Source organism: Eublepharis macularius, chromosome 16 (genome assembly GCF_028583425.1).
Source record: "Eublepharis macularius isolate TG4126 chromosome 16, MPM_Emac_v1.0, whole genome shotgun sequence".
Taxonomy (NCBI): Eukaryota; Metazoa; Chordata; class Lepidosauria; order Squamata; family Eublepharidae; genus Eublepharis; species Eublepharis macularius.
This window is the reverse complement of record NC_072805.1, coordinates 41,733,251-41,753,995: the sequence shown is the minus strand read 5'-3', so window position 1 is coordinate 41,753,995 and position 20,745 is coordinate 41,733,251. Positions and strand designations below refer to the sequence as shown.

Sequence of the window (20,745 nt, the reverse complement as noted above, 5' to 3'; positions counted from 1 at the left end):
CTTTAAAGATGGGCCTTGGGACACAATAAATACTGACCAAACCAAAGTAATTTATTTATTTATTTTTAACCGTTATTGTTCATTTCTTAGGGTGGCATTTCTCTACCACCAGTAAACGTAACTCCAGTTCTCTAGCCTTGCTTGTGTTCGCCACTGAGATTTGCTGTAAAAAAACTGTAGATGAAGATCAGCTTTCAAAAGTTTCAGTACCAGTTTTCTTCTCTTTTCGACATTAAGTAGGAGACCAAGTCAACAACATATATTCTTGTCAGAAAGGGGGTGGGGTGTTCTTTGTTCTGTTTTTTGCTTGTTTTGGAAAATATAACCTCACAGAGGATTGTGAGCATTTCTTTTTATCCTGTGTCAGAGAAGCTCTTTTGAAATTAATCCATAGAAACAAATGCACCATCTTCATTCTCAGCTGATCTTCCATGTTTTGAAGACCAGGATTAAAATACTTACCACTGTGGCATGTCACCTCTTCCTTTCCAGATCAAAGATGCTATGGAGAGCAGTCTTTCAGTTTTACGAGCACAGTGGATCCTCCCGAAGCTGGCCATAGATGACGTTGCGATTCCCCTTCGGCGCTCAATGTGTCAGGAAACTGGTGATCCACCTAGAAAAGTGCATTCTTTGACAACTGAAGTTAAAGCAAGACTGATTCCTAGAGATAACAAAAGGGTTTCCATAAGATCATCTGGAGAACTAAAAAGGCCATTAATGTTATTTTAAACACTAATTTCCAACACTTGCACCAAAACTTTTTGTACCCTTTCCTCAGCCAATAACCTCCCAAACTCCTACTTCTCATTTTTTGCCTTCAAGTTCTCCCCATTATTGCGGCGGGATCTAAAGCGCTTCAAACCAAAGAGATAGCAGAGAGACATCAATTCAACGATCGCATGAATCCCTTTTTCCTCAAAGCTTTCCCAACTGGATGATTGGACTTTAACTTGAGAACAAACAGAAAATTTTATTTTGACCAGTGGAGGGGTATAGGGGTCACTTCAAAAGCATAAGCTTCAAAAACATAAGCTTGGGGTTGCCTAAGTGTTCGGATATTTAATATACCATTCCCAGGATTGTACCACTTCAGAAGTCATATGGGGTACCCTGTATTTGAAAGTTCACCCACGCCAAAAATGTATTTACTGCTGAAACCTGGTTTTGTTAGAATTCTCCGAGCCAGCTCTTCTCTCCGGTGTGCCAAAATGTGCAGGAATTTGCAAATAAGTGGTTTTCCTATCTGCATCGTGGTCTGAAAAAGCCTGTGATTTTTGTCTACAAAGGCAATCAGAGGAGGCTCAAGACTTTTTGTCAGGATTTTAGCAAGTGTCTCATGTTCAGTCATGAAAGAGTTAAATTGTTGTTCTGTTATTTAGTCAACTGGTTTTCATAGGACTACTTAGCTGTGGAGTTAAGCTTCCCACCATAGAAAGGGGAGTCTTTGTGCATAATGAAGGAGATCTGGGATTCGCTATTGGGCAATGGGGGGGGCGCAATTAACTAGCAACATATTCTAAGGTTTTATTGCTCTTTGTTCAGTCTCTAAGTATGTAGTGTGTGTTAGTTATCTCGATGTAAGTGTTAGAATCTCACTGAGTTTAAGTCTCACCATCAAGATGTAGTAGCAGGTTAGTTAGCTATCCTTTATTTTCACACCAATGTAACCTTCTATTTTAATATGTAGTCAAGCGTTTTTCTAGACCTAAACACTGGAGTCAGTTCTTATTATATTCTAATGCACAACAATTTACTCTGCTAATCAAAACCCTACACTTTTGCTTTCTGGGGCATCAGTGATTGCTCCCCACTTCCCTGTTACCGTCCCTCACCCATTTGCCCACCTCACCAGGACAGCTGTTGATGACTCCATAGGAGATAATCCTCCAGTCCTCTTTAGAAATAGCATTGTAAACTGTGTACATCCGAAGGGCTACCTGAACACTCGTAATAATCCTTTCTCTCATGAGAGTTTGGCCCCCATACTGCAACAAATAACCAGAAATAGTGGATGTTCACCCACCAAAAGGAGGAATCTTGTTTGGAACCTGATGCATGTGGCTTGAGCCAGTTTGGTGTCGTGGTTAAGAGCAGCAGGACTCTAATCTGGAGAACCGGGTTTGATTCCCCAGTCCTCCACTTGAAGCCAGCTGGGTGACCTTGGATTAGGCACATCTTCTAGGAGCTTTCTCAGCCCCACCCACCTCACAGGGTGTTTTGTTGTGGAGATAATCCAGCTCTGAGTGGGCATTAAGTTGTCCTGAAGGGCAGTATACAAATCGAATGTTGTTGTTGTTGTTGTTGTTACTGTACGTTATTTTTAAAAGGGCTGGAGGGAAGTGGTGGGCAACAAGGGGTTGGTGACTGGTAGGACTGCAGGTTTCCACTACACACACAAAAATCCTTCCCTTTGAGACAAAGAAGCCAGCCCTGAAGGCAATTTTGTACCTCACTTAGGCAAGTTGCTTCTCTGCTTTGTTCCTCTTAAGAAAATGGCAACCAACCCGGTTTCCTTTTTTGATCAAGTGACAAGCTTACTGGATCATGGGAAGTCTGTTGACGTGATTTACCTGGATTTTAGCAAAGCTTTTGATAAGATTCCCCATGACATTCTAATGGGTAAACTGGAAGACTGCGGACTGGACTATAGGACAGTTCAGTGGATAGGGAACTGGTTAGAGGACCTCACTGAAAGAGTGGTGGTCAATGGTGTTTCATCAGATTGGAGGAAGATGTCCAGTGGGGTGCTGCAGGACTCAGTTTTGGGCCTGGTACTTTTCAATATTTTTATCAATGATCTGGATGAAGGGGTAAATTGCTGATGATACCAAATTGGGAGGAGGGGCAAACACCCAAGAAGATAGAGTTAAAATTCAACAAGACCTGAATACTCTGGAGAAGTGGGCAGTGGTGCACAGGATGCAATTCAACATGTAAGTGTACAGTATTACATCTGGGCCACAAAAATGTGAAGCGCAAATACAGAAAGGGGGATACACTTCAAGAATCGGGGGAGTAGTGTATGCAAAAGAGATCTTGAGGTTAGAGTGGACTGTAAACTCAATAGGAGCAGTCAGTGTGCTGCGGTCACAAAAAAGGCAAACTCAGTCTTGGGTTGTATCAAAAGGGCCATTGCATCGAAATCGCAGGAGGTCATAGTTCCTCTCTATACTGCCCTGGTCAGGCTACACCTGGAGTACTGTGTGCAGTTCTTCAGACCTCACTTCAAAAAGGATGTGGACAAAATCGAGAGGGTGCAGAAGAGAGTGACGAGGATGATAAGGGGTCTGGAGACTGAGCCCTACGAGGAAAGGCTGAGGGCCTTGGGAATGTTTAATTTGGAGAAGAGGAGACTGAGGGGGACATGATTGCTCTCTTTAATTATTTGAAAGGCTGTAATTTGGAGAAGGGCAAGGAGCTGTTCCAGTTGGCAGCAGAGGATAGGACCTGAAGCAACAGGCTTAAATTACATGCACAAAGGTACCAGCTGGATATTAGGAAAAACTTTTTCACAGTCATAGTAGTTCAAAGGTGGAATCAGCTGCCTAGGGAGGTGGTGAGCTCCCCTTCACTGGCAGTTTTCAAGAAGAGGCTGGATGAATGTTTGTCAGGGGTGCTTTAGGCTCATCCTGCACTGGGCAAAGGGTTGGTCTTGAAGGTCTGTACGGCCCCTTCCAACTCCGTGATTCTATGTCACATCTATACTTCCCTAAGTGGAAAGACTTGTGGTAAGGTGGTAATCTTTTCCTGAGTCTTTAAGCCATGCCAACACCTGGAGAGTCAGTCATCTCCATTCTTGGTACAGCCATAACCACTGCGATCACAGACCAACTCTTCTTCGATGTGCCAGATCACCCACTTTGATTTCTCTGAATGTACATTGGAAAAACGGGCCGTGGGCTTCCTACTCCATTTTGCCTAGTCAGTGTAGAAATCCAGCAGTCTAGCTGTGGCACCTCTTTTACCTCTGTCAGCCATCACTGCTGGAGCAAAACAACAATAAAAAGGCAGAGGAAGGAGACAGTAACCCATGCCAGAGGAAAGCACCCAGAAGAAGGGCACCAAGCCAGGGCCTTGTCCGAGGGCGCCTCACCGTCTGGCACCTGACCCTCCTCACCCCCATGTTTGGGGCAGAGGTGGATGGAATTTCGTGACAGCTAAGAAGTATGCTTTGTGAGAATGGGGATTACGCCAAAGAATGTCATTTGTCCTCTGTCTTCTTTCATTTAAGCAACAATCAGGTTGTTCGGCCGGCTCCTTTATGAAAGTTTAAAATTGGTTTGTCATCTTTCCCCCCCTATCTCCCCCTTCCCCTTTTGCTTCTCACACCTTATCTGGTTTCTGCATTCTTCCCTCTTCAGTAGTCAAAGTGATTGAAAACTGAGCGGACGATCGTCCCCTCCCGCCACCTTCTTCACATTTCTCATTTACCTCCGAATCAAATAGGCCCTTTGTCTCTGGACGTCCCTTGATATTGCCTCTGTTACACGCAAGATATTCTTCAGGTCGGGTGGGTTAAAAGGGAGGGAGATGCCAGGACAGAAGAGCATCTTGGACTTCCTCTACGTGGCCACGTCGCCACTGAAACTGTCGCCCAATAGAGGAAAGATATACAACTCCTATTTGATGAGCAACGGGCCAATAAATTCATTAATCATCATTTTATGCCTCATCAAACACTTCCCAAGTTCCTCCATGGGAGTTATACAAATTAGCCAGTGAAAAGGCAGTAATTTTAGTTTCACTAGGTAAGTGCTTTCTGATTGCCTTCTTCAACAATGCTTCCCTTGACAAGCTAATAAATCAGGCCTTTCGGAATTGAGAGCACGGCTGGTGCGAACAATGACTCCACATAGTTTTGCCGCCGATTTTAGCTGGAAAGAACCAAAGAGGATGATCTGAGGACCAGAACCGTGGACTTTATAGCCAGGCAAAACCTTTCTTTGTGAAGAATGGGTGAAAAAAATAAAGGCAGAAAGACTGAGCTTGGGGACAGGGAAGAGAAGGAATGGGAGAACTGATTTTTTAAAAAATAAATCAATTACTAAGCATATTAGCAAGCTGTCTCCAGTGGCAACGATGTGATTCCTGAGGTAAGGTATGAAGTGACAAAATCGGGGGGACTTTTATCACTCCTAGGCTGCTTCCACACACATTAGATAATGCACTTTAGCAATTGTTTGCAACTGGACTCCCCTGTGCGAAACAGGAAAATCCACTTAGAATTGATTGCTAACATGCATTGAAAGTGTATTACCCAACATGTGTGAAAGCTGGGCCATTTAACCTGGAAGAAGAGCCATGTACCGACCTAGAATTCTACTTACTCCTTAAGAATTTTTATATACTCAACTAATTGATACAGTAGCTTTGAGGGAGGGAAGTGAAGAAGAGTGAAGGAGAAATGTCATGTATCTAGGCTCAGGGAAGCCAAATATGTAATAATTACTTTATCAGCTTAAAGAAATTTAAAGGTACTGCTTGTTTTATTCCCAAGACTTGTACAAATGTATTGTTTATGTACTTATCGGTTGTATAAGATGTATAATTCTCAAATTATTGTTTAATTTAGAATATGTATAACTTTTATACTATGCACTTACTTTATTCTATTTTCTTTAAATAAAATTCTTTTTTTAAAAAAAGAATTTTTATATATTCGTTTTCACACTCATGAACACATACTAAATCAGACTATTGGTCCATCATACTCTATCTTGTCTACTCCAACTGGAAGCAACTGTCCAGGGTCTCCGGTTAAGCTCTTCCACATCGTCTACTACCTGATATTTCAACCAGAGCTGCCGGGAATTGAAAATAGACTTTCTGCATGCCCAGTGCTCTTCCATTGAGCCACAGCCTTTGTTCCAAGCATCTCAGGACCCAAAGAAGTGTCTTGTACCACCTCTGATCTTGGACGCACCATACATAGAGAGGGAGGCAAACCCTTTGCAAGTCTTGGAAACCCAGAAAATGCTCCGTGTTATATTTACTTGGTTACTGAACTTGCCTTGCTTATAACCTTGTCCCACCGGCTTTTACTGCATAAGACTGTTAGGTGGGCTTCAGGATTTATTTAAACAATATATAGCTATTGCTCTTTCTCTGCTTTTGCTGCCTCCCAACAAACCAGTTGACGTCTACCGCAGTCCATTTTGGAGAGCTTGAGTGTTACAGCACCAGGAGCAATCAGCCTTCTCTCCTACACACACACCGCTGAACCCTTTGAAAGTTTTTTTTTTTTTAAGAGGCCAAGCATTACTTTCAAGCTGTGGACTCTCTGATCAGAGACAAAAACTGTCAAGATGAAGGACTATAAAGGACAAAAGGTCCTTGAAAGGAGAGAGACAATAACCCAAGTGGAGGGTTGGGAGGGTATGGAAATGAAGTCTGATTGCAGAGTCCCTGGTACTGCCCATACCGGGCAAGCATGGCCACTGGTTTTGATTAAAAGGTCGTCCCAACCAGGGAAGCCGGCTAATGATTGCCCAGCATTGTCAACATGCTACTTTAGCTCTGTAAAATTTCAATCCTATATTAGATCTGTAGGAGTTAGCCGTGTTAGTCTGTAGTTGCAAAATAGTAAAGGAGTCCAGTAGCACCTTCAAGACTAACCAACTTTATTGCAGTATAAGCTTTCGGGAACCACAGCTCTCTTCGTCAGATGCATCTGACAGAGAGAACTGTGATTATCGAAAGCTTATGCTACAATAAAGTTGGTTGGTCTGAAAGGTGCTACTGGACTCTAATCCTATATTACTTGCTTGAGACCAGGCCCCATAAAGTGCAATGGACTTCCAAGTAAACGCATCCATAATCAAACTGTTAATGTCTTGGAGAAAGACAGAGAGATGGTTCACACTGTTAGAGGCTGGGCGGAGGGCTCTCTCTTGTGGGACATAGACAAGACCCTTTGGATGTTCATTGGTCATGAAGCCACAGAGTGGTGAATGGGAAGAGGTAAGAGTGATGTGTTAAAAATGAAAACAGGAAAATAGTGTTCCAGCCAACTGTTGAGCCTCTAATCTTGTGCTACTCGGCATTCATTAACAGAGGTGATTCATAGCTCAGCCAGTTCTGTGGTAGAAAGGGCTGCTGCTCAATGAGAGTAAAGAATCCAATAGCACCTTTAAAACTAACCAACTTTATTGGAGCATAAGCTTTCCAGAACCACAGCTCTCTTCGTCAGATGCATCTTGCATCTGACGAAGAGAGCTGTATAGTTCTGGAAATCTTATGCTCCAATAAAGTTGGTTAGCCTTAAAGGTGCTACTGGACTCTTTTACTATTTTGCAACTACAGACTAACACGGCCAACTCCTCTGAATCTATGCTCACTGATAAAAACATTTGCTTTGCTTGCAGAAAGTCCCGGCTTCAATCCTCCGCATCTCCAGTTAAAAAGCATAATAAGTAATCAGCATTGAGAAGAAAGATCATTCTCTTCCTGAGACTTTGGAGAAAGAAAACTTGACTTAGCTCATTTATATCTTGCCTTTCTCCCCAATGGAGACTCAAAGTGGTATTTTTATCACAACAATCCTATGAGGTAGGCTAGGCCGAGAGTTTTTGACTGGCCCGAGGTCACCCAGCAAGCTGCCATGGCAGGGTGGGGGTTCAAACCTTGATCTCCCAGACCCTAGTCTGACACTCTAGCCACTATTCCGCTTTGGCCATCTATGATCAACAACAGGGCTTTTTTTCTGTGAAAAGAGATGGTGGAACTCAGTGGGTTGCCCGCACAGGGGGCAACTCTTGGCGGGAGGTGGTGCCCCTGGTACCACATGTGCGCGCGCAAAGTGCACGCATGCTCCCAGGGCCAATGACTTCACTGTGGGTCAGCTGGAACAAGGGGGGAGTTTTTAAAAGTTTAAATTGCCCTCAGCGAAAATGGTCACATGGCTGGTGGCCCCGCCCCCTGATCTCCAGACAGAGGGGAGTTTAGATTGCCCTCCGAGCCACTGGAGCAGGGTGGAGGGCAATCTCAACTCCCCTCTGTCTGGAGATCAGGGGGCGGGGCCACCAGCCATGTGACCATTTTCAAGAGGTTCTGGAACTCTGTTCCACCGCATTCCAGTTGAAAAAAAGTCAATACTGTGACTTGGAATAAGGCAGCTTTGTATGGTAGGTTGGTAGCTGCAGCGATTTCATTCTCCAGCAACAAAGAGAAATCTTGTGCTCTCGGTGATAACATTGTTTCACTCTAGCCATGTCAATATAAATGGGAAAGGGAAGCGGAATGAAAGGACCTGCAGAATGTAGCCTTCTGCCCCCGAACCTGTTGGCACCTGCAGAAGAATTTAGGTACATTCGAGGCCACCTTGCATTTTTGAGGGTGGGAGAGAAACATGGCAGGCTTATCTAAACTGTATTGCTGTGATGGCGCTGACAAAAATTACTTTAAAAAAAAAAAAGGATGAACGGAGATAGCCCCATCTGTGAGTTCTGTCATGATATCCAGGGCTTAATTGGAGCCAGCAAGCTTCAGCCCTGGAACCTATTATTAATATCTTGGAACAAGACAAAAAAGAATACCTCTTCCTCTAGTAAAAGGCTTTCCCCCCTTCACTAACCACAGTCACCTTTCACAGACATGAGGGGTTAAGAAAAAAAAAAAGTTCATATCGATGGCCGAAAGCCCACAGAGATTTCTGGTGATTTTCTTGCTCTTTAGAAATTAAAAAACCTGGTGATTTATACAGATGTTTATAACGGTGCAAATGATTTACAGTGTTTTTATTAATTTTTTTATCGCACAGTACTTGAACTGGGAGACTTCTAATGAAATTGATCGGCAGTCAGTTCGATAAAACTCCGGATTCTCTCCAGGAAAATCTTAGAGAATTCTCTACCACACAGCATGGTATATTGAGCATCAACCTACATGGCTTTTGAAAAAGAGAATTACATAGAACGCATGCAGGACAGTTCTAATCTCTCAACAGATTCTGGCCGTAATCGCTGAATAGAGCTTCCATATACAGATGCAATATTTCCCCATTAACCCACCCTGGAAATATTCTTTCTAGAGAACTTTCCGGAGGCCTCTGTTGGCCTACAAAGACAGAATCCAGATTTGATGGGATCTCAGTACGATACAGCAATACTTCTGTGACTTATTCAGATTGTGTATCCGGGACTACCAGAAGGAAATGGTTGGGCCACTATTATTGTTTCCAAGAAATGTTATTTTATATGGGGGGGCAGGGGAGCAAAGAAATGTCATTTAGGGAGTCATGGCATAAGAAGGTTCAAAGACCTGGATTTATTTGATTCAGTTGCTAAGCAGTGTTCTTTTAAGAATATTTATTGCAGTGGCCTTTTCATACCAAGTAATTGTCAGAGATATAGGTGCCGTTGAGAAATGACATTGTGTGGTCTGAAATAGGCAGAAATGGTAAATATCCTATTTGGGAAAGACCCACTTAAAACTAGTGTGTGCAGAGAGGTTAGAGGGGAACAGAGAAGACCTGCATTCAGATCCTCACTTGTTACCTCAAGGCAAACACTCTCTGGGCCAAGCTACACATGACGAATGACACTTGAATGGCAAGTGTATTTCTCCCTGTTCACTTGCCCTCCACTCAATCCACTTGCCGTTCAAGTGTCATTCGTCATGTGTAGCTTGGCCCTCAGCCTACCTCACAGGGTTCTGGGGAGGAAAAATGGAAGCAGGAAGGACCACGTACACTGCCTTCAACGCTTTGGCGGGACATTGTTCTATAGTAATTTGGGTGCTGGTTTAGGATCTGGGAGACACAGGTGTGAATCTCCGCTCTGCCATGGAAGCTCTCTGGGTGATCTTGGGCCAGGCACACACGCTCAGTCTAACCTACCTCACAGGGCTGTTGTGAGGATAAAATAGAGAAGGGTTAAGCTGAGGATATGTGGGGTGATGAGGACTGATATGGTTTCTCAGTGGGGAGAGAGGGAGGGCATAAAGTAAATAAATTTGGATTTAAATATAACAGAAGGAGCCAAAGGAGAGCCTGTTGTGACATCTAGTTAATCAAAGAGGGAGCCCTAAACACTATATCTGATGAAGAGAGCTGTGGCTCTCAAAAGGTGGTTAGTCTTAAAGGTGCTACTGGACTCTTGGCTATTTTGCTACTGCACACTAACATGGCTAACTCCTCTGGATCTAAACGCTGTGATATGTGGACCGGTACTTATGCTCTGCCCTTCCATTTGGCCTGTTTTGGAGCCTTGGGCCTTCCAGTTGTGTAAATCCCCCTGAAATCACTGGAAATTACTCACCAGTTACAATCCCTCGAATTGCAATTCTTCTTATTCCTCTGGCTGGGTTGCAGAGGTAGGGAATGGATGGCAAAGCTACCAGTCTCTCCCTGCTGGCACGCTTTGAAATATACACATTGTTAGCCATGTGGACAGGTGAGGGGTGCTTACATAAATCTAGAGGCTGCTATTGTCAGAAGTAAGAGATTACCGGGGAAAGTCGTAATAGAGACTGTATTTAATCTGCAACCAATTGATTGCTCCACTGTTTCAGGTATTTGTACTGTAGGTTTAGATTTGTTGAGTGGTTTTGCAGAAAGCCTCCCGGGTGCGCTGTCTTATCTTTTTTTTCCCCCTTCCCCCAAATTGCTGCCTCTGACAGTATCAGTCCCTTCTTCTTTTTTAAGGGGGGAGGGGTGGAGAAACTTGGCCGTAAATCATGCTCCTAATCAGCTGTCACCAGCCAACAAGCATACATTGGCATTCAGCCGGCAAAATTTGTTTTGGAGAGGCCTTTAGCAACTGAAACCATGTTTGTATCAATAACCATCTGTTAGCTTTGCCTACATAAGTATGTACAACATGGGGAGGAACTAGGCAAAAGACAGAAAGCTGGGAGAGAAGGCGAGAGGGAGGGGGAAAGGGTATTAATTGCCTGTTCAAATGGGGGGGCACTTTTTTAAAAGACAGAAAGGCTGAGAGCCAAAATTCTTTACAAAATACGACTGTTGTGTAAATGGGATTAGATCGAGGAGGTTTATGAGAACTAGGAGGAGATTTATGAGAATGTAGATTTTGATAAGGAAATGGCCCAATCCATAGATTTGTGCTCTCCCTCTCTCCCGAAGCAAGATTCAGGTACAGTAGCACCTTAAAGAACAACTAGATATCCGGGTTGTGCATTTTCTAGAGTCAAGGCAGCTTTGACTCTCGATAGCTCGTACCCTGGACATTTAGGCTGGTCTTTAAGGTGCTACTGGGACCAAATCTTGCTTTTCTAGGGCAGACCACACGAAACTTGGAGAACGTTTCTGAATGAGTGAAAGAAGATCTGGGCGACCATTCAAAGGAAGGTGCACAGGTTCAAGAGAAAGTTCTGCAGAACATCCAATGGTACATCCGTAGAGTGTCTGAACAGAGCTACAGCAAAAGAATCCAAAAAGCAGTTTCTTCCAGGGCTTTTTTTCAGCGGGAATGCAGTGCAACTGAGTTCCGGCACCTCTTAAAAATGGTCACATGGCCGGTGGCCCCGCCCCCTGATCTCCAGACAGAGGGGAGTTTAGACGCGGAGGGCAATCTAAACTCCCCTCTGTCTGGAGATCAGGGGGTGGGGCCACCGTCCATGTGACCATTTTCGCCAAGCACAATTTAAACTTTAAAAAACTTCCCCCTTGTTCCAGCTGACCCCAAGTGATGTCATTGTGCCGCCTTGAATTCCACCACCTCTTTTCCCAGAAAAAAAAGCCCTGGTTTCTTCCAATTCCTTTGGTACTAACAAGCAGCGAGTAACTCTCCTATTCCAACGTGGGGGGTGTGATTGTGTAAGCCCAGGAGGGCTTCATGTACTGCAGTCTAGACCCCAGGTGTAATTCAAGAACCAGCCAGCCTGTTCTCCTCTTGGTGAACTGGCCTTCCACGCATGACTGCTCGCTTCTGGAAATAACTTGGCAAACTGGGAGCCGTTTATCTCTTTTTTTTAATCTCGGGACCTGATCCAATTAAATAAGTGCACGTTTACAATTGCATCCATCAAGGCAAGGAGGAGGAAACTTGGGGGGGGGAGCAGATTGCAAACAAATGAAGACGCCACCAGTCTAGAATGGATGGGCTGGATTCGGGTTGCACCTTCAAGTTCAACTAGATTCCTAGCATATGCGTTTTTCTTCATATCCTGGAAATCAAGTTGGTCTTTAGGGTGCTACTGGACCTGAATTTTGTTCTTCTACTGCAGACCAACGCAGCTACCATCTTGTCCCATGGGCTGTTATTCTTTTTTTAAATCATTTTCTCTGTCTTTTAGGCTCCTGGTTTGGCCCAGAGAACAAATATGTGAGCTCGAATTGAAGGAAAGCCCCCCCCCCTCCAATATGAACTGGCTAAAAAAAATTGTAGGGGCAGTTTTTGCTGGATGTAGCCCCATACGTTTTTGGGTTTTCTTCTGAATTTTGAATGATTAACTCCCCCTTCAGATTTTAGTATAGTGGCTGCTTCCACACACATCGAATAATCCACTTTCAATACTCTTTAGTGAACATTTGGAACTGCTTTTCCATGTGTGGAACAAAAAATCCACTTCCAAAGGATTGCTAAAGTGCATTGAAAGTGCATTATTCAATGTGTGTGGAAATGGCCAGTATTTCAAGCGTTGCATTCCGAGTTTTCTGCCTGTGCTTTTTCTGCGGGGGCGGGGGGGAGGGAGAAAACTCGAAAGAGAAACACCACATTGAAATCTGAAGGTGATTGATTGAAAGTACGATCCTAAAGAGAGGCCATTTCCACACACGTTGAATAATGCACTTTCAATGCACTTTTGCAATCCTTTTGAAGTGGATTTTCTGTTCCACACATGGAAAATCAGTTTCAAATGTTCACTAAAGAGTATTGAAAGTGGATTATCCAACGTGTGTAGAAGCAGCCATAGTTTCCCTTTCTGCACCCCCTACGACCAACTGGCTTCGAAGGGTTTAATTCTGGGATTGCTCTGCTATGCCCGCTAGATTCCTGGGAGCGCCACGCACAGGGGAGGTGGTCCAATGTATCTCTGAATGGTTCTGAGTATCCGGCCTGCTTTCAGCTGTGGCAGGAAAAGGTCCTGTTTCCACTGTAAGGAAAGGAAAGCTTTCACTCGCAGAGCTGCGAAATCACCTGCTCTTCAAGGAGTCTGCCTGCTCTTCTAGGTTTGTCTCCTGCCCACCAGCCTCTCTTGGATCGGCCTGCGTTGGGAGCGACTGCATATCTATCTAATCAGTTTGGAGAGGCTGCCCGTTGCAACTCTGCATGAGTCAACGCTCTAGGTTGGCCTCTTTCCCATCAGCCTCCCCGGATAATTCTGCAGGATGGAACTGAAACAGCCTGGGTGCAGAGAAGCCTGTGACTCACTTAAGGAAGGGGTAGATCTGCAGGAGTCCCTGTTATAAGCTTATAAACTCTTCCAGTGGCAGGCTTCTCTGAAGACGGCAAATTCTTCTTCTTAGACTGAGTCCTATGGGAATGTCGTTCCAGTTTTAATGGTGGGGGGGAGATAACATGCCAGCTCTCTGAAGTTTGTATTGGACAGTCCAAGGCAGAACTTATTAATAGTCTGTGTCTAGTCGGAGGTGAAGATTTTGTTACCACGCAATAGCCCCCCCCCCCATTCAACAGCTGCAAAAATCATGTGGTGACTCTAGCCGGGAGCTGGGGAGGGGCTGAGGCGGAGGTTTGTTTGTTTGTTTTAAAGCTTAGCTACTGGCCCGAGTTATTTATGGAAAGCTCCCATGTGGCTCCCGGTTCTCTATCTGTAGGGCTGTCAAGAGACAAGGGGGTGGGGTGGGGGGCGGGCTGCGACCCCTGCATCCCACTGAAGCCAACAAGCTAAGGTCAGCCGAACTTTTTAAAAAATGATCCGATTTTTTTTTTAAAGATGTTTATGGGGTTGCCCTTTTATGGTTTGGGAAACGATCGAGATCACAGATCCACAACGCTGTGGACGCGATCCAGGAGGGACCGATTGATTACAATGGCAGAGAGTTGCAGTGTGAACCTGTGAATATTTGTCCGAATCAGAAGTAATATGGAAGATCCGCGAGAAAGAAAGAAAGAAAGAAAGAAAGAAAGAAAGAAAGAAAGAAAGAAAGAAAGAAAGAAAGAAAGAAAGAAAGAAAGAAAGAAACCCACTTTATTCAATGGAACTTTCGCCCAAATAAGTGTGCGTTCTCAACTCTTGTTATTCAAGCAATGGGGGTTCGAAATACTTCCTTTTACGTGGCTCCTTGCCTCTTTTTCTGGCTTTTCAAGTCACGTGTGAATTGGGCCGTGCAAGCATGGAAGGAGGGATAGCTACACCCTGCTAGGACAGGTAGCCTAGGCTGCAAATACGTGTTAAGTTTTGTCATTTCAGAAGGAAAACAGAACGCGCTTCTTTCATGGCTCACGTCGTGCGTGTATAGGATGGGACAAGTTTGTACGCAGAGACGGGTCATAAAGGGCCCTGCGCGTGAATCCTCATTCTCAAATGTAACCAAGTTTAAAGACTCCTCATTATTATCTCCCCCTTTTCCTCCCCCACTGGTTGATTTTAAACTCTAAATTACCCCAACTGGAAGAGACTTCTTGCTTTTATTCTCTGGCTGTTCCCACCGCTCCCCCACCATGCAACATTATGATAATGTTGGCCTCCCTTGCAGGGTCGTTGTGAGAATTAATGGAATGCTCTCTATGGATTCTTAGGGCCTGACCAAGCCCGAATTAACCATTTCCTCCCTCCCGTCAGTTGCAAAGGAAAAGATTTAAGCCTACCCCTTTTACTCTCAGACTAAAATCACTAAAAGAGGGCTTTGATCCGAAGGAGACCCGACCTCTAAGCGTTTTTATCAGAGCTGCTCAAAATGCGAAAGGACAGCAGTCCAGCATGTCTGTTTCCAAAGAATATCCTAGAGCGTTTTTAAAAAACACAATGCTATACTTTTAAAAAGAAAAATTAAAACTGGGGGGACGCGCTTGCTATAAAGACATTTCTGATCAAGGCTATGGAGTCTTTTAAAGATCAGTCACACCCCTCTATTAAAAATGCACGCAAGTTTCCTTCGGCCAGATGAACTCGAGCCGCACCATGCTCAGCCCAGCGAAGTCTCATTGGCTTTCCAGGCTAGACTAAATGGCACTTTCACATAACACTGAATAATGCGCTTTCAATCCACTTTCAATGCACATTAGCCCCCGTTTGCAAGCGGATTTTGCTGCTTCGCGCAACAAAGTGCACTGAACGAGGATTTCATCGCGTGTGAAATACTTGTCTGCTGAAGCTCCAGGTGCCCCATAAACTTGGAAGCGTCTCCTTCGGGACCACTGGCGCTAAATTCAGCTGAGGGAATAATATTAGAGGATAATATTGCACGCACAACAGCACACTGTGGTTGTGTTAGTTAGCAGCCTGCTGCGTTTTCTCGAAATATTGTAACTTTTCTCTTGCTCGAACGTAGTGGAAGTGTTTTCCAGTGAAATCGTAAGCAGAGTTACTCCAGTCTCAACCTACTGATTAGACTGGAATAACTCTGTTTAGGATCTCGCTGTTTCTCTCGTTTCCAGCTCTCCTTTTTACGTCCCCCTCCTTCCTCTTTTATTTTAAAGGAGCCAACGCGTTCTTAGCAACCCCCCCGCCCAGTTTCCCCTCCCCTTTTCTAGCTTGGAGAAGCGCGAAGTTGCAGGGACCACCATCTGTCAGTTTACGACCCCCCTTTTTTCCTGGGGAGGGGGGCTAGACTCAGAGCTGCGCTTTGCAAAGGGAAACTGCCCCCTCCCGAGACTTTTTTCTTTCTGTTGTGTCTCAGAACAGCCCCCTTCCCAAGGAAACAGCTGCGCTGAATTTCCAGCACCCATAATTAATTAAGAATCGGGGGGGATTTGATGATTCAATAAAGGCCAGCTTCTCTCTACGGCTCCGGCCCACTGCCTCTCTCCCCCCCCCCCGTCTTTTTTGGGCGGTGGGCAGTTGACTCTCGATACGACTCTTTTCCTTCCCACCCCTGGGAGAAGAGAAGAAATGCCAAAAGACAACCCCCCTCCCCTGGAAATTCTGAGCCACTTGTTGGCAGCTAAAGCGTTTCTCTCCTTTTTGTTTGTATGCACTTTAGCGGGGGGGGGGGGGCGTTAAAGGGGGAAAGCAAAGAGCTTCTCCAAAATTAGCATACTGATCGTTGGGGGGGAAGGCCAGTTTTTTGGGAGGGAGGGCGATTTACTAAATCCTGAGGTGCTTTCCCAATCAACTAACACGGCTGTGTAAAAGTGGGAGGGGCGTTTCAGGTTTTATTATAACCGAATTCGATTCAACGCCCCCCCCCCTCCTGTGAATTAGTTCCCTCTCTAGGGGTTTGTTCGGAAACTAAAAATCAGGGGCTCCATGATAAATCAGCCCCCCCCCCAATAAACCGCAATAAAAATACCACTCTTATTTATCAAGAGAACAAGCCATTCCTCTGGATTTCAGCTGTGGCTGTCCCCTCCAGATCTTCCATAGGGCTTGAGCCCTGCTGAGAACTCCTATCTTGCTGACCCGCATCAGCAGCCGGCTTCGTTCCTTTCTAGACTGTAAATTTACACATACACACCACACCCGATCCATTTAGGTCCCAAAATTATTCCTCGAGGCTTGACATCCGTGTAAATGGGATGGAGGCAAGCCCCCTGAAGGCAAGCCCCCTCGCCCAGCTTATTTAGCTTCACCTGAACGGGTCTGAAAGCGGTTGGACAAAGAATCGGGGTAGTTAACACGCTTTCCTTAAGCGTGCTGCGGATCATTTGAAGCATTCCTCTGGGGTGTTGATTGCCACGGGTTTAAGGTCTGGATTTCCACGCGCAGACAGGCAGACCCGCACCACAGAGTTTCCCAGCTAGCTGCTGCGCTGGGCGCTTTGCGGAGAATGAATTCTACTGGATAATCAGGGAATTCTTTTTCCTATAACCCGGACATGGGGTAGGGAGTGTGGAATTTACCCTCTTAGTACTTTTTTATCCTATACACCAAGATTGCAAGTAGGTTAAAAAGAGGCAATTATTCCCTTTTAGGCAGTCCCTGAATGGAAAATAAACTAGAATAGTCCTGACTTTTTTTCAAACTTAACTAGATTCAGATATTTTGGTTTTCTTAAAGATACGGACGCGATTCCACTTTCATCTGCACTGGAATTTACTACTGAGTGGACTGGATTCACTGCAGATTCAGCTGCCTTTATTTATTGTTGTTGTTTGTTGTTATTGTTGTTGTTATTGTTATTCCACCTTTCTTACTGAAATCCAAGGCGCTTTACACAGCGTAACTGAAACACAGTATAATCAACACCTAGGATGTTCACAGAACAAATTCGGCTCATGTTTTCTGAATGAAGCCCTTTCCTTTTCCCTTCTTGTCCTGTAACTTGCAGCATAAAGCACTTGTTAGCTCTTTTCCTCCCTATGCAAAACATACCCACACGGCAGTTTTAACTGTTCTTGTTTCGGATTTCTGAATGGTACAGGCGGGTCTACCTTTATCTGCCACCATCCGGCGCTTTCCAACACATGTGTGAAAGCGTGTTCAATGGGTTTGAGTCTAAATCCTTGGGCTAAACTGGGGGCGGGACGCATGGGACTCAAAAGTCTCGGCTTCAGCCATTCTCAAGCGAGCCGGGCCAAAGGGTTTAGACTTAGGACCCTAGTTCTTTACTCGAGCTCTAATGTGGAACTGAACTGCAGCGCTCCAAAAAACAACAGGCCGAGCACATGGGGTTCGGAAACGTTTTGGATTCAAATCCTTCAACTGGAATGGGGTTCCCTGGTCCAAACCGGCCAAGGTTGAGAAGGAACACTCTCACAGGCTGTTTCAGTCCTCCTGGCGCCAGCAAGACACGCGTGTAAGAAACAGATTTAAAATGCAACATCTGCACTTGGGAAGTAAATCTTGTGGAAATCAAGGGCTTTTGAGTAAATGAAGGTTAAGGGATACGTGGAGATTTATGGCAGGGAAAAGAGTGGAGAGGAAGGAGGCGGAGTTTCAACACCGACTCTATTCGTCCCTTTTAAAAGAAAATATTCTAATTTAGAGCAGATTTCTAAGGCTTTGACCAAGAACCACCAAAGTGATTTCCCCCCCCCCTCCCCACGAGATTTCATTGAGTTCAAGGGAAGAGTTAAGTACATCCCGTTCATGAAATCTGCATTTCTCCTGGAGACACCCCACTTGGGAGCAGTCAGTGCAAAAACTAAGCTTTGGACCAGGGCACCTTTCCTTTTCAGGCAGAGTCCCAAGAATGTGCTAATGTGTGATTTGTGGTGGCCCAAAGCGTATTTCTGGGTACAGAGCTTTAGGATCCTGGAACTTGTTCGTGCCTTGAAAGCGTCGTCAATATTTGTGGTTGGATTCTCGAATTAGACGCTAGGAAGTGCTGGTTAGGAACTGGGCACCACCTTCAGCTTCCACGGTTTATGCAGGTTTGTTCAGAAGTCACTTTCATAACTGCCAATAGGATTTACACACTGGCTTGGAGGGAGGGGGGGCTTCACTTTGACTGGATCGCGCCCTTTATTTATGTCTGTCTGGCTGTCATTTATAGTCCGCCTTTCGCACTGAGACTCAAGGCGGATTAGGCAGTTTGAGACCAGTACAGTCAATTTCAAGGATATTTCCATAAACAAAGCCATAGGGTAAATAAATACAAGTTTGCAAAGACATAGCATTAGCAAGAATCCGATACAACATAGCGATGAAGTCTATGGTTCCTAGCTCATTAGCAAAGCATCTGAGACCCACCCCCCTCCATACAGAACAGCCCTCCTTTCTGAGTAAAAAAGCCTTTTTGAATAATTCGGGTTTTCAACGTTATTCTGCTGATTGGTGAGGGGGGAGGGCTGGAGGTTACTTTATTCCTGGAGGATTTTCTTTGCAGGCACAACAAAACTGCTGATATGGTTTATAGCCAAGGCTAGAAGATACTCGCCTGCCTTGTCAGAAATCTGCGATCCGATTTATTGCCCGCTATGTTTGATGGGGAAGCCAAATGAATGGGTCGGGCTCCATTGCTTCAACAATTCTCAAACTAGTTGAGTTGGTAGGATTTAAAGCGGATTAGGATTATGAGGCTGCAGAGGTGTTGCGTCAAGAGTGCAAAAGGGGGGAAGGGGCACAGGGACTTTTGGCAAGGACGAGCCGGGGAGGCAGGACTGTCTGCAAAGGGAAAAGATCGCAGAGCTTTACTGGTTCTCCTTGTCTCTTTTTAATTGGAAGAAGAAAGACCATTTAAAAAGTTGATTCAGCCACCACTACCTCCCATGAATCATAGAATCATAGGGTTGGAGGGTCCTCCAAGGTCATCTAGTCCAACCCCATGCGCAATGTAGGAAATTCGCAACTACCTCCCCCCCCCACACACACACACACCGCCAGCGATCCTTGCCTAAAGCATTGCTCCCCAAAACCAGGTAACCTCAGATTTTATTGCTATTTTAAAGAGATTTTCTAGTCCTCAGGAGTGCGAGAGACCCATATCAGTTGATCTACAGAATGGCAACGATCCTTGAATAATGGAAGAGAGGCAGCCCTGTATTCATAATGCAGCCTGACACACACCAATATCCTTAAGGTTAGTTTGTAGTCTGAAGACAATACGGTGATGGAAAGTGCTATCAAGGCATGGCTGGCTTATAGTGCCCTCTGTTGGAGTTTTCAAGGCAAGAGAGGAACAGAGAAAGTTTACCATTGGCTGCCTCTAGATAGAGACCCTGGTTTTCTTAAGAGGTCGCCCATCCAATTACTAACCCAGGCCAACCCTGCTTAGCTTCCGAGACCTGACAGGCTACTGACTGCATTACACACTGTGTGTCATGCAAACCTATTTACCGTACATATCGCATTCGCAGAGGCCTTTCCATTGCGACAAAAAAGTCGTGCTTTCTTTATTGTGTGCATCCTCACAACAACCCTGTGAGGTAGGTTACCATAGTGGAAATGTTTAAACTTCCATCTGCTAGGACCAGGGGCCACTTCTGTAATCAGTGGCAGAGGTGCTGGCGGAATTGCACAGCTAAATTCCCAGGGGACCATTTTGGAGCTGACATGGTTAAGTTGGCATGATAGGCGCCCCATAGTAAACCAGACAGGTTAGACTCGGATTAGTTTTAGTGGCCCCATTCCGGAGTAATATCCACTAACCCCGGGAACAAGTCTGGCTTCTTCGGGGATAAACAGAAGGTCACCGAGATCCAACCAAGGAAGAACTAGGGCCTTGCCAGTCTACTCAGAAGTAAATCACTGTAAATTTAATTCCAAATTATTTCTGCTTTGGATTGCAATCTTTAAACTGCAAATGGAACCAGACTGAGTTTCCTAAGGTCCCGGGACAGTCCTCTGTTACCCTCTCGCCTCCTTATTCGGAGGAAATACATTTGACTGAAATTAGAATTCGCTTTCTTCTCAATAACTTGTGAAATCGACATTTTGGAGAGATAGGGGACTTTTGCTGTTCACTATAGCCCTTAAATAGCAATCCTAAAAAGATTTACTCAGAAGCAAGCCCCATGCTATTCAGTTGGGTTTACTCCCAGGAAAATGTCAGACTGCAGACTTCTGTCCCCTGTTTATCCACAAACCTCAGCAGCCGAAGAGACGGATACCTCAAATAAGCCCCCGCCTCTTGGTCCAGTGGGATTTACTTCAAGGGTAAGCGTGGAACTGATTCCTGAAATCAGTTTAAACCCCAGTCCTCCTAGAGTCATCCCAATAACTGAAAAGCAAAAATCCCATCTCTAGGGATAAAACGGATTGAGATTGGATTGGTGT

At 44.9% G+C, this 20,745-nt stretch overlaps 1 protein-coding gene and 1 long non-coding RNA gene across 3 annotated transcripts in view; one reads left to right on the top strand and one right to left on the bottom strand.

The window, feature by feature from the left end:
* Positions 1-30: 30 nt before the first annotated feature.
* The window catches only part of IRX5 (iroquois homeobox 5), a 33,720-nt gene continuing 13,005 nt past the window's right edge, over positions 31-20,745 (bottom strand). Inside the window, exons 4-5 of one of the 2 annotated variants that reach the window (XR_008598364.1) lie at positions 463-664; positions 31-358 (exon numbers count right to left, since the gene is read on the bottom strand). Coding sequence is in view for 1 of the 2 variants with exons in the window: in XM_055000604.1 (XP_054856579.1) it covers positions 597-616 (20 nt within the window). In the remaining variant the exon portion in view is untranslated. Of the gene's footprint in view, positions 665-20,745 lie in introns of both variants that reach the window. The other variant, XM_055000604.1, reaches the window with a different exon arrangement.
* Positions 13,772-20,745, top strand: part of LOC129344105 (uncharacterized) — a 42,487-nt gene continuing 35,513 nt past the window's right edge. The window contains exon 1 of the long non-coding RNA XR_008598365.1: positions 13,772-13,816. This is a non-coding gene — a long non-coding RNA (uncharacterized LOC129344105). The remainder of the gene's footprint in view (positions 13,817-20,745) is intronic.